Here is a 14527-nt window from a genome sequence, read left to right as displayed (position 1 = left end):
CCCTGCCAAATTTTGTGCAGATTTAAGTGCAAATCGGGCGATACATTTGCGATACATTTATATGGGAGCTATATCTAAATCTGAACCGATTTTGACGAAATTTTGCAGATATGTTAAAATCAATAACAAAACAGTCCGTGCCAAATTTTTTGCCGATCGGTTAAAATTGTAGCTACTACGGTCATTTAAGTGCAAATCGGGTGATACATATATATGGGACCTATATCTAAATCTGAACCGATATTAATGAAATTTTGCAGATAGGTTAAGATCAGTAATAAAACAGTCCGGACCAAATTTTGAACAGATCGGTTGAAAATTGTAGCTACTACGGCCATTTAAGTGCAAATCGGGCGATACATATATATGGGAGCTACATCCAAATCTGAGCCGATTTAGATGAAATTTCGCAGATAAGTTAAGATCAGTAACAAAATAGTCCAAATTTTGTGATGATCGGTTAAAAATTGTAGCTACTATGGCCATTTAAGTGCAAATCGGTCGATACATATATACGGGAGCTATATCCAAATCTGAACCGATTTTTATCAAAATCAATAGCGTTCGTCTTTGGGCCAAAAAATTGACATGTGCAAAATTTTGGGACGATTGGGCAACAACCTGTAAGATCTGTACCTTGATTACAAGAATACATGGACTCACAGACGGACAGACGGACATAGCTAAATCAAATCAGAAGTGATTCTGGGTCGATCGGTATACTTATCAATGGGTCTAGCTCTTCTCTTTCTTAACGTTGCAAACAAATGCACAAACTTTTAATACCATGTACCACAGTGGTGTTGTAGGGTATAAATATTAAAGGATTTTAAAAAGTTAAAAATTACAAAACAAAAAACAAATAAGAGCGTGCTAAGTTCGGCCGGGCCGAATCTTATATACCCTCCACCATGAATCGCATTTGTCGAGTTAGGCAAACAAAGAACATTGAATAAGAACTGTTAGGTTATGTTATGGAGCTATATCTAGTTATATTCCTATTCGGACCATAAATGAATGCTGAACATTGTAGAAGTCATTGTATAATGTTTTAGTTCATTCGGATAAGAACTGCACCTTGTAGGGGCTCAAGAAGTAAAATCGGGATATAGGTTTATATGGAAGCTGTATCAAGCTATTGATCGATTCAGACCATATTAGACACGTATGTTGTTCAGCCAAATCGTATAAGAATTGCGCCCTCTAGAGGCTCAAGAAGTCAAGATCCCAGATCGGTTTATATGGCAGCTATATCAGGTTCTATTTCGATTTACGCCAAACTTAGCACAGATATTGTAAGTCATAACCAAAATATCAGCCAATTCGGATGAGAATTGCGCGCTCTATTGGCTCAGGAAGTCAAAGTTAAATCGGACTAGAATTGCGCCCTCTAGAGGCTCAAGAAGTCAAGATCCAAGATCGGTTTATATGGCAGCTATATCAAAACATGGACCGATTTGGCCCATTTACAATCCCAACCGACCGACCGGTTTACATGGGAGCTATATCAGCTTAAAGACTGATTTTGGCCGTAGTTGGCACAGTTGTTGGAAGTTATTACAAAGGACTACATTTCGAACAAAAATTGGGCCTTCCAGTGGCTCAAGAAGTCAAATCTGGAGATCGGTTTGTATGGGAGCCATATCAGGTTATAGACCGATTTAAACCGTACTAAACACAGTTGTTGAACGTCATAACGGAACAACACATACAAAATTTCAGCGAAATCGGATGAAATTGTGGTTTCCAGGGGCTCAAGAAGTCCAATAGGGAGATTGGTTTATATGGGAGCTATATCAGGTTATAGACCGATTTGGATCATAGTTGGCACAGTTGTTGGAAGTCATAACAGAACACTACATGCTAAATTTCAGCCAAATCAGACAAAAATTGCAGCTTCCAGGGGTTCAAGAAGTCAAATCGGGAGATCGGTTTACATGGGAGCTATATCAGGTTCTTGATTGATTTGGACCGTACTAAACACAGTGGTTGGAAGTTATAAGAGAACACTGTGTGCGAAATTTCAGCTAAATTGAATGAAAATTGCGGCCTCCAAGGGCTCAAGAAGTCAAATCTGGAGATCGGTTTATATGGGAACTATACCAGGTTATAGACCGATTTGGACCGTACCAAACACAGTGGTTGGAAGATATAAGAGAACACTATGGGCAAAATTTCAGCTAAATTGGATGAAAATTGCGGCCTCCAAGGGCTCAAGAAGTCAAATCTGGAGATCGGTTTATATGGGAACTATACCAGGTTATAGACCGATTTGGACCGTACTTGGCACAGTTGTTGGAAGTCATTAAAGAACACTACGCGCTCAATTTCAGCCAAATCGGACAAAAATTGTGGCCCCCAGGAGCTCAAGAAGTCAAATCGGGGAATCGGTTTATATGGGAGCTATATCAGGTTCTTGACCAATTTGACCGTACTAAACACAGTGGTTGGAAGTCATAAGAGAACACTATGTGCTAAATTTTAGGTAAATCGGATGAAAATTGCAGCCTCCAGGGGTTCAAGAAGTAAAATCTGGAGATCGGTTTATATGGGGGCTATATCTAAATATGAACCGATATGGCCCATGTGCAAAGATCTACTCCGATATTAAGTATTTGTGCAAAATTTCAAGCGGCTAGCTTTACGCGTTCGACCTCTATCGTTATTTCGGCAGATGGACGGACGGACATGGCTAGATCGATTTAGAGCGATGAGACGATCAAGAATATCTTCACTTAGGGTCTTAGACGAATATTTCGAGGTGTTACAAACGGAATAACAAGATTAGTATACCCCCATCCTATAGTGGTGTACAAAAAAAAAAACAAAATTTGAAAATATCGTAAAGAAATATAAGGTTTATAAAGGGTGATTTTTTTGAGGTTAGGATTTTCATGCATTAGTATTTGACAGATCACGTGGGATTTCAGACATGGTGTCAAAGAGAAAGATGCTCAGTATGCTTTGACATTTGACCAATTTTGGTAATAAAATTCAATGATTTGCAAGCGTTGCTCGTTAGTAAGTCTATTCATGATGAAATGTCAAAGCATACTGAGCATCTTTCTCTTTGACACCATGTCTGAAATCCCACGTGATCTGTCAAATACTAATGCATGAAAATCCTAACCTCAAAAAAATCACCCTTTATAAGGGCTATATTAAGTTATAGTCTGATGTAGCCTATCTTTGAACTTGAGGTTAGGGGGTCTGCAATAACACACTCACTGTGATACCACAGTAACAACAGTTGGAAGATAGCTTCTAGTTCCTACCGTTGACTCATCCAAAACGCTTTAGAAAGTCCAACAATTTGGGAATTGTTCAGACAAGTTCTCGAAAAATGAGTACATAAAACCTCTTTCTCGTCGTCCTCACAGCTTCTGCAGAAATGGTTGTCTACTTTCCAATCAAACAGTCAACTTTTATGGACACCATGACTGAGAACTCTGTTCTAGCCAACGACAGCATAATGGTAAAACACTTCAAGTCCAGATTTATTACGTGCCTACAAAATTGAGGTTAAAGTTTTTCTATTTTCCCCAATTCTTCTCCCTGAGATTTTGCGATTCATTGTAATGCCCCCGGTTTTTCACTAGAAATTATGGCACTACAATTTCTATTCATACCAAGTTTTCTTTAAATATTTCCTTTGCCGCAAATAATTTGATAATAATGGAAAACCTTGCGTTTATCCTTTTGCAATTAGAAATTTGTCTTTTGTTCAGCAATTTCCTTAACAAATTTCTGCTTAGCAAAAGAATCCTCTACTTTACTTGAGACAAACTATTTCTATTGTATTTCAGAACAAATTGCAGTTCTTTAGAATTTTTTGAGTCTATTGTTCCAGAGAAAGAGAGAGAGAGATGGTGAGGTTTATGGAGGTGAAGAGAGAAGCAAATTAATTTAAATCTAGCAGACTACTAAAGCCTAAACCTCCAGAAAGGAAATCAAATGCAAACTTATAAAGCAAAAGAAGAGCTGTGATATGAAAGACAAACGCGAGTCTGCAGCAAACTTGGAACAAAAGCCGCTTGCCTTTAAAAGGCATACTCAACTTTGGGTAAATAGGAAACTATTCTTTGGTGTTGCAGTAGCGCTTGCACGCAAACACACACTCAAATAGAAATGCAGTTGTGCAAAACACTATGCATTTAAAGTGTGAGTGTGTTGGTATAAAACAAAGTCTAATAACAAAAGACTTGTTTAAGCCACCTCTTACTGCTGCTTATATCAGAGTATGTATTACTCTTTGTCTAAATGTTTGAGTAGAGTTCCGTCTAATTGAATTTTGGAAATTTTCCTTGTAATTAATTCAAAGCAATGCATTTCTGATTTTTATGAAATTTTTATTGTTTTAAATTTAAATTTGTTACAAATTTATGCTTCTCTTGATTTGTTTTCAATTTTGAAAATTTCCAAAGGCCTTTGTTCACTTTTTCCCTTAAACCATATATGCCAGAAAATTCGTTTTAATTTCTTCCTAAAAACTTTAAGAAAATTTAAAATTTGTTCACCCCATCAAAACAAAAAAGAGCACATTGAATTTCTTAATGTGGGTCATAAACGTCAACCGTCGAGCAAATTGAAAAAGTAGAAAAATCACGTTGGAGGCACGCACGCGGCCGTGTGCACCAATTGAGTTGTACTATCAGCTCGCTATTGTGTTGGTGTTGCTTGAGCTGCTGCGGTCGTGGTGGTGGTGTAAGGCTGGAAAAGTGTATAGTATACCTTTTACTTATATTGTTATGTACATAATTGTTGCATACTTTCAGGCGCTTTGCTTGTCCTTAGCCATTCGTTGTGCATAAATTTAACGCTTTCTCCAAAGCAAAAGAGTAGGTTAAGTGGTGGCAGACATTGGCCTTCTTTTTTTGCGCGAAAAATTTTTTATTATATTTTTAATTTAAGCGTTTCAACTGACGAGGGTTGGGAATTTAAGATTTTTGTAAAAATGGGCCAAAATTGTAAGAGGTGATATTTATAAAAAAAAAAGGTGACAAAATTAAAGTAAAAGGTAATAAGAAAATGAATTGAAAGCAAAATTTTGAAAAAATATGGATCGCATTTGTCGAGTACTTTTCCCGGCATCTTTTCTAAGGCAAAACGGGTTATAAAAAAAGATTTACTCTGCTATAAGAGCGATATCAAGATATGGTCCAGTTTGGATTAAATTATATGTTGGAGACCTGTGTAAAGTGTCAGCCAATTCGAATAAGAATTGCGCCCTTTGGGGCGCAGTAAAATAGAGAGATCGATTTATATGGGAGACAGATCGATTTATATGGGAGCTGAATCAAGCTATAGACCGATTCAGACCATAATAAACACGTATGTTGATGGTCGTGAGAGGATCCGTCGTACAAAATTTCAGCCAAATCAGATAGGAATTGCGCCCTCTAGAAGCTCAAGAAGTCAAGTCCCCAGATCGGTTTATATGACAGCTTTATCAGGTTATGTACCGATTTGAACCATACTTGGCACAGTTGTTGGATATCATAGCGAAATACGTCGTGCAAAATTTCATTCCAATCGGATAAGAATTGCGCCCTGTAGAGGCTCAAGAAGTCAAGACCCAAGATCGGTTTATATGGTAGCTATATCAAAACGTGGACTAATATAGCCCATTTACCATACCAACCGACCTACACTAATAAGAAGCATTTGCCCAAAATTGCAAACCGCAGCTGTACTCCTTCGAACGTTAGCGTGCTTTCGACAGACAGACGGGCGGACATGTCCAGATCGACATAAAATGTCACGACGATAAAGAATATATATACTTTATGGGGTCTCAGACGAATATTTCGAGTAGTTACAAACAGAATTACGAAATTAGTATACCCCCATCCTATGGTGCAGGGTATAATAAATAAAAATTAAATAAAAATTTGACAAGAAGCTTTCCATTGATTTTCCTTCGTTTTTAAATCATGTTTATGGTATGGAAAGAAATGCCATGAAAATCAGAGTATAGACAGACAAATATAGTCTAGCACAGAAAATTTGACGCATATGATGAACACCTAATATTTAGCTGAAGTCGGTCTCGGTGACAAGTCCTTTATGGTGTTTTACGCAGGAACCCACCATGTTGGCTTAATCCTGCAGGGCTCTTAACCCCGGGTGAATTCGATGTATCGACCAATGCCCCCATACATAGTCGAAGCTAGCAAATGCAAATTGCAAATTTTGCCCATGAACATCCCACTAAGGAACAGGGCCAAACATCTCAAATATCAATGAGTGCAGTCCGATTCAAGTTTAAGCTCAATGATAAGGGGCCTCCTTTTTATTGCCGAGTCCGAACGGCGAGCCGCAGTGCAACACCTCTTTGAAGAGAAGTTTTACATGGCATAGTACCTCACAAATGTTGCCAGCATTAGGAGGGGTAATCCAACGCCGACAATTTTTTTTCTTATGGTCTTGCCAGGATTAGCGCTACGGTGGCCTCCAGAAGCCAGCCTGTGTACAATTCGAGTTCATGTTGTTTGCACGTGTTATCCCCCTTGGTTAGGAGCAGAGCACTATCCAAACTCTTGCCATTCTATGCATCACGACACCCGGTTGAGTATATACAACTCAACACCGAGCATTGAAAAGCCCTTCCTTACATTTAAGGTGATAAACCACAGTCACCACGTTGCCCCCAACAGGGGTCTCACCATTAGTCAGGCTGGAACCGTAGTTCCAGGGGGTCCAGACTCCCGTGACCAGATTGAGGGCGCTGGTCAGACCACGTAGTCCTCCTCCTCTACTTCCAGTTGAACTCTGAACAGTTCCGGACTGGTCGCTAGCGCTGGAGCATCATCCCATTTCTGCCCATATAAATAACCCAAGAAATGTTAGGTTAAATTGAAAAGGGGGTGCAAATATTAATCTGCTCCATGCCACTATAGGTATACACCTAAGCCAGTGATCGGCTTGTTGAGCGCTCTAAAAACTAAAAAGTAATCTAGACAAAGAAAGAAAAGTTAGGAAATCCGTCCTACTTACAAAATCCTTAATTATTTTCCATGCCACGCCCCTAAGATGTGCCGGTATCTGTTGGACGCAAAAGCCGGGCAATGACAAAGGAAATGCTCCAACGTCTCATCATCTTCCTCGCATGACCTACACATGCTATCACTTGCCGCTCCGATTTTACAACAGTGAGCTATACCAATAGCTATACTGACCTCCTACTTACTTTCTTTCAGTAATAGCCTTGTCTCCCCACGATAAGGATTTTCGCCGTTCTACCGACCGTTTCGCTGTTCCACAGCAGACTGCGTCGATCCGCAAGGCTTCGGATTAAGCAAGTTTAATGACGCCAGTCCTCTGGCCTTCACCGCCAAATCTTATGTCTTTTCATTTCCCTCTCTCCGTTATGGTCCGGCACACAAACGATGCGGATTTTGCTATCCCCAGAGAGGCGTTAATCTCCTTCTTCCAATGCAAGGCTGTTAGTGACCATACCGTCCTAGTTGTTATTGCCCTTATGCAATTTTACTGTCCGTAAAGATATTCACACTCGACGTCCTCGTGTTAGCACCACATCACCTCACGCATTCCGTGATCGACCGGATCTCCACCTGTAGGACAGTAGTATGGTCAGACAATCTAAATAATACAAGCGAAAAAGGTAGTCCAACTTAAAAACTCAGCGCAAACCGAGCAATTAGGAGTACTACCAAACATATAAAAAAATACGACATACGTTCCACTATTCACAAGAAATAGCGGAACAATTTCGTGTGAAATCTCACCTCAGAAGCTTACTTATAGAGTAATCTTCCCACCAGCTCCGAGTTTAGTTTTTAGTTTTTTTCCTATCCACTAGTTTTTCTACTCTACTCTACTCTACTCTACTCTACTCTACTCTACTCTACTCTACTCTACTCTACTCTACTCTACTCTACTCTACTCTACTCTACTCTACTCTACTCTACTCTACTCTACTCTACTCTACTCTACTCTACTCTACTCTACTCTAGTCTACTCTACTCTACTCTACTCTACTTTACTCTACTCTACTCTACTCTACTCTACTCTACTCTACTCTACTCTACTCTACTCTACTCTATGAAAAGGTTTGAAGACATATCTGTGTCACAGTATATATATATATATATATATATATATATATATATATATATATATATATATATATATATATATATATATATATATATATATATATATATATATATATATATATATATATATATATATATATATATATATATATATATAGCGATCCCAAACCTATCTGCGATTTGAACGTCGACGCTCTGGTTATTCCAATGAAGACAAGTCTTTGGATATTCTAGGACTCTCAAGTATGAGTCCATCTATTAGCAGCCATCCAGCATATAAGTGCTCTAAAACGCGGCACTGGTCCCGCTATGGCCAAATGCAACCAATAAATCGACTATGGGAGAAATCTTCACTACCTTCTACTCTTTTACCTAGCATCCGGGTCTTTACTTTTTGAATTATTATTTTCCCCAAACAATTTTCTTCTCCCTTAATATCCAACTTATTTGAAAGATCATTTTTTTCCCACCTTTGTTTAATTAAGAAATTAAAATTAAGAATGCGCCTAAAAATAGGCAACCTTTCACATACTCTAGCAACAACTAAAAGTAGGCAGCACATTTAAGACAAAAACACTTCAACCTGGAAATAGGCAACATTTTTAGATAATTTATTTCAACAAAGCTCTTTTCTCCTGAACTATCACATTTTCTAAATCTTTTAATTTAGAATTGTTAATAATCTCATTTGTCCTTAGCATTTGATTCTATGTTGGGTTGTGTTTTTTTCTTCTCATTAAACATACCTCGTTGTAATTATTATTAAATTTTACATTTTCCATTTCTGTACTTGAAATTGTGACATAGCCCACACACATACCCACATAGAATACTTTGGCAGAGCAAGCAGGCAAAAAAAAGGGCAAAAACTGGACTCATTTGCTTATCTTTTCAAACTCAGGAGTTGCGAAAAAATCAAAGCGCAAAAAAGATGCAAAAAGTTCTTTTGATATTCTTTTGGGTGTCTGTATGTGTGTGTTGGCGTTCCACTTTTCATACTCTGTACTTGTTAAGGCGCCAAGGGAAGCAAAATGATCTCTAGGATATAAATGATGATACTGATGACGATGACGATGATGATGACCATGTTTTAGCATCATTTGCTTTTAATATTTTGTGGCTTAAAAGATTAGAAGCATTTAGGTTGGACACTGGGGCTCATTTGCCCAGTTTTTAGGGGAATGTATTTGAGAGTAGCAGTTGTAGGCGGTAAGTAAAACTCTTGGAAACTGTGGAGGTGTTGCCCTTTGGTATTACCATGCTGGCCATGTGTTTCAAGTATTTGACTGTTGATGATGGGCGATGACAAAAGTTAGAACGTAAATTTTGGTTTGATGTACAAGGATGTGGTTAACGAAACTTTTAACTGAGTTGAGCACGAGACGATGATGATGATGTTGATAGCCATGCTGCTATGATGCTCTTGTGCTCTGGTTGTAACTGACATTAACTGAAGATGTGGCATTTTAAGGAATATGACCAAGAGGATGACGAGTGTTGAAGACCATAATGAAGATAATGATGATGGCGATAATGATAATTGTTAAAACCACCATACAGCTGTTCAGGATAATGATGATGGTGTTGTTGATGTTATGACCAGCTTTTGTGGCTTTGTAATTTAAGTCAAACAGTGGAAAAGTTAAAAAAAAAATTCAACAAAGTTTATAATTGACAACAAGGGGAACATTTCCAAAAACCGGCGCATGGTTGACTGTACTATTAAAAAAATATATAAAATAATTTCGAGAAAATCGGTTCTGCTGCTTTTGAGTCTATACAGAACAAACAAACAAACTCAACAAGTCCCATATAGTCGTGATTGGCTAATATGCCCAGTTGGAAGTTTTTAAAGGGGTGGGGTGACCCCCCATGCTTCGACCTGATTTTGTATTCCAGATTCGTAATCTACTCTCAAATACCTGTCATTTGAGCCCAATATTGTCCCCATCGGTCTACTTTTAATTTTGGTTGGTCCTTTTTGGATAAGGGGGAGGGTCCGCCCGCTTTCACTATTAATCCAATTATAAAGCCTACCTTCTTTCCAGACCATATGTAAAAAAATCAGGAAAGGTTCAGCTGTCTATGCGCTTCTTTTTAACGAATTTTGGTCACTGTGTAATGTTGTTTTCAACTTCCCTACCATTGCATTTTGCAAATTAACATTTGTTGTGGTTTATCCCATAGATGGAATGGTCTCTTGTGCCATCCAAGAGTTTTGTAGAGTTTTTGCTGCTTATGTGGTAGACTAACAGATACAGAGAGAGGGAGGGAGAGAGAGACTGGCCTCTATATAACATAGACTTGTTATGGTTATTAAAAAAATTACTCAAGTGTTAAAATTCAAATATTACAGCATAGTTTTAGGCATTTTTGGTAAACTTTTACAACAACCACTTGCTTTTAATAAAACCTGCAAACTTGCTTAAGGCTTACAAAATTTACACTCAAAGCTAGCGGCGAGAGAAGAAGAGAGATAGAGACCATGTTCAAAACAATTTGTTTTGGTCAAAAAATGAATTTTATATGCGGTGGTAATTAATTTTAAAATGGTTCTCTTACTTCTACCAATACTCCCAGTCAGAAGTTTACCCTTAAGATATTGTAATTAGTTATTTATGCAAAATCTAATTGGTGTTTTTTTTATTTTCCCTTTTCTTTGCTTAGATGGGCTGTCTCAACTGTAATGACTCGTGAGAACTTAATACCTCGCGCTTTGCCCAAGGGTGAAGATGACAACTCGGACACCATAGCCGCCTTGATACCCTTCTGGGATATGGCCAATCATTGTGATGGCACCATCACCACTTTCTTTAACATGGAAACCCAGCAAGTGGAGAGCAGTGCCCAAAGTGATTTCAAGAAGGATGAACAGATTTTCATTTACTATGGAGATCGTACAAATGCTGATTTGATGATTCATAATGGGTGAGTAGAAAAAGACGGGGGGAGGTAAGGTAAATTGTGGAGGAGTTAATTGAGTGATAAATAAGCAGATGTCACAAAATCTTGATAAGACTCAAAAGTTCAAGACTTGTTTATAGTTAACCTGGGTAAAGGGGCAGATTTGCAACTTTATTTAACGTCTCTAGAATAAGGGTCATTGACTCGGCTTTTAATTAATAGTTAATCTACGATCCGTCAACTTCACTTTTGATACACTAAGATTGTAAAACTGAAAATCAAATTTTTTATTTTTAAGGATCACGTAGACAACTTTAGTCCATTGTTATACCACAGTAGTGGCAGAGCAAGGCCTCCGGCTTCCAGGGTGCCTAGGTTGTATAAGTATTATTAATTATTGTCCATCATGTTGTATACTTATTCTAAATACTATTTCGACTTATCCGACTCCCTGGTTAAATATAAGAAAATCGATTTTCAATGATTTTTTTTTTTGAAATTTTGTTTTTAAATTCTAAGAAATATTTTATAAATAAAATTTTGGGCGATATGATTTTGTTTTTATAAAATTTTATTAAAAATTTGCTGAACATATAAATTTTATAGAAAGATTTTCTAAAAATTTTGTATTCAAAGAAAAATTACAAAAACTCTTTTTTTTTTGACTTGAGTTTTATACCACATTTTCTACTTATTATATTTTTCTAAAAAAAATTCTAGAAATTGGATTTTTATAAAAAAATTTCATAACATTTTACTTTTTTTTTTTAGGAAATTTCTATAAAATGTAATTTTTAATAAAAAATTTCACGATATTTGATTTTTTAGAGAAAATTTGATATTAATTAGCACCCCAAAAGCTTGGCCACAAATTTGGTTGCCAGATTTGTTCTGCTCTTACAAAGACCTTTTATTTGGGGGCTATGTAGGCCTCTTCCTTATAGGCCTATCCCCTCTACCGCAAAGCGGAGCTTAGCATGTCTAGCTATAGCGCTGAACATCCCTCCTTAAGCTGGAGACATTTGTGAAGTACTATGCCTTGTAAAACCTTCTTCCCAAAGAGGCTGTTGTTGTTGTAGCAGTGTGTTGTACACTGAGGCGGCAGCCCTTGGCGATGAAGGGCTTAAATGGGTCAATCCGGTACACAACCGGCTGCCATGGTATTGCCCAAAGAGGTGTCGCACTACAGTACGCGTTTCAGACTCGGCCAGAAAAAGGAGACCGTTTATTATAGAGGTTAAAGTTGCATCGGACAGCACTTACTAATATGTGCCACTGTTCCTTAATGGAATGTTCATGGGCAAATTTGCATTTGCATGCGCCTATCGGCATGATGGGCCTGTAAGTCTGCTTGAGGTGAGTCGACCCTCGAGATAGGCCCACATAGGACCTTGAGTATTTTGAATGAGGAATCGGACTGAATCCGATTTTGTGCCGGTCGGGTGCATGTCAACTTTGGACCAATATAATTCGATTGACTTACATATACCCTTGCGGGCATTTTTTGGGTTGAGGCGGCTCCCCGACACTTGACCCAAATTTAGATAGCATATTTGCACTCCACTTCCAAATATCTTTCATTTGAGTCTCATACTGTCCCGATCGTTCTACATGCTCGAATTAGTGGTTTTGGGAAGGAGCGTTTCTCCAGGTAGCTTGACTCCAATTTTTTTTACCAGAATTTTGTTTTTGAGTTGTCTTTATGTTACAAAACTGTCCACTAATTCAAAATGTAGCGTTTTTGAAATTTGGGGTATGGGAAAAGGCCCATTCCCTTATAGATTTCGAACAATGACAGGATCAATCAACATAGTGTGTAAAAATTTTAGCCACATTCTTTCAGCCAAAGGCATAATAGCCACATTCTTTCAGCTAAAGGCATAATTTCGCAAAATTTTCATCACGTTATTGTTGCATCTTGTGTCAGATTATGATACGTTATGCTACGTAATGTCGTATTAAAATACCTTATGTCATGTGAAGATATGTTTTTTCACATTACAATACGTAATTTTGCACTATACTATGTTACGTCATACTATGTTACGTCATACTATGCTACGTCATACTATGTTACGCCATACTACGTTACGTTATACTTCGTTACGTTATACTACGTTACGCCATACTACGTTACGTTATACTACGTTACGTCTTACTACGTTAAGCAACTTTCCAAACTTTTAATTCGTTACGTGATGTAAATACGAATTTTTCCACCAGCATCTAATTAAGGAGAAGTTAGTGCTGTTTAATTAAAATTTTTCCTCAAAAGCTTAGTTCGAACGGCTTAGTGCTGCACGACAACTTTTCTGAAAAAAAGTTTTACTTGGCTGCAGGCCATACAAATGTCACCTGCAACAGTTAGAGGATAATCGCAGCTGGTACATTTTTCCGATGTTATCACCATAATTTAAATCCTGGCGTTCTGCGTTCAGTGTTCAGCCAAACTATGCTCCGCGGTGGCTAAGGTAATGCATCTTTTAATTACTTTACCTTAATCAACTTCACGATTACATTACGTTATATTAATATAATGCGTTACGATGTATTCGTTGGTCTAAGTGGAATTTCGTCAGAATGAGCTACCTTTTCACAATTTTCATTGTCAAGTCTTGATGAATCTTAATACATTCTTTAAAGGTACGCAATTTTGTAAAGGGTCGCGCTGAATTCTCTTTGTGCTAGTCGGCCTGCATGTAGGCTTTAGAAAATACCTCAATTTTGCAAAATTTGTATTACTTTACTTGTTATTTCTGCACTCTACGTCACATTACGTATCATTGCGTCACATAACGGGACGTTATGTCAGATAACGTTACGTTAAGTCCCATAACGGTACGTTGCGTCTAATAACGTACGTTACGGCGCTTAATGTAACATTGAAATACGTAAATATAAGTTAAATCACATAACAGTAACATTGTATAATGCTTCGTTACGTCATACTACGTTACGCAATGTCCCAAACTTCATAATCCCCTAAATATTGCAAATACGAATTTTTCCACCAACATCTATTTGAGGCAAAGTTCGTGCTGTTTAACTAAGTTTATGCTCAATTATATTTAAAGTTCGTGCGACTTAGTGTTGAGTGACAGCTCTTCTAAGTTTCCTTGGGAAGACATTATTCAAATGTCGCCTGAAGTAGATAGACGGTAGTCACAGCTGAAATATTTTGCAGATGTTGTTGCCAGAATTTTTACTATAGGACTCGGCGTCAAAGGCGGATGGGTTAACCTATGCCCAAACGGTGGCCAAGTTAATGTAACATTTGATTACCTTAAGTAATTTTCGTAACGTTTGTATTACGTTACGTTATATTTCTTTACGTTACATTACGTTACGTTACATTCGTTGAACTACATTGGATTGCGTCACAATACGTTACTTTTTCCCAGTTCTCATTGTTAACTCTTGCTGAATTTTAATACATTCTTTAAAGTAACGTTTCTCATACCGTAAATTCGTTTAAAGAAAATTTTTAAATTTACCATATCTTTACAGACATTACATGTCGTTAATATTAAAATAATCGTTTATCT

The 14527-nt window shown here is 37.5% G+C and overlaps 2 protein-coding genes across 3 annotated transcripts in view; one reads left to right on the top strand and one right to left on the bottom strand.

Moving 5' to 3' along the window:
- LOC106085135 (nuclear pore complex protein DDB_G0274915) overlaps window positions 1–14527 on the bottom strand; it is a 422983-nt gene that overhangs the window by 52481 nt on the left and 355975 nt on the right. The window lies entirely within an intron of this gene.
- Window positions 1–14527, top strand: part of LOC106085136 (actin-histidine N-methyltransferase) — an 81083-nt gene that overhangs the window by 65487 nt on the left and 1069 nt on the right. The window contains exon 2 of the mRNA XM_013249190.2: window positions 10746–11006. Within this exon, the coding sequence (XP_013104644.1) occupies window positions 10746–11006 (261 nt within the window). The remainder of the gene's footprint in view (window positions 1–10745; window positions 11007–14527) is intronic.

The sequence above is a fragment of the Stomoxys calcitrans genome, chromosome 4 (genome assembly GCF_963082655.1).
Source record: "Stomoxys calcitrans chromosome 4, idStoCalc2.1, whole genome shotgun sequence".
NCBI classification, from domain to species: Eukaryota; Metazoa; Arthropoda; class Insecta; order Diptera; family Muscidae; genus Stomoxys; species Stomoxys calcitrans.
The sequence above is the reverse complement of the archived record's forward strand: the minus strand, read 5'-3'. Positions and strand labels throughout refer to the sequence as shown.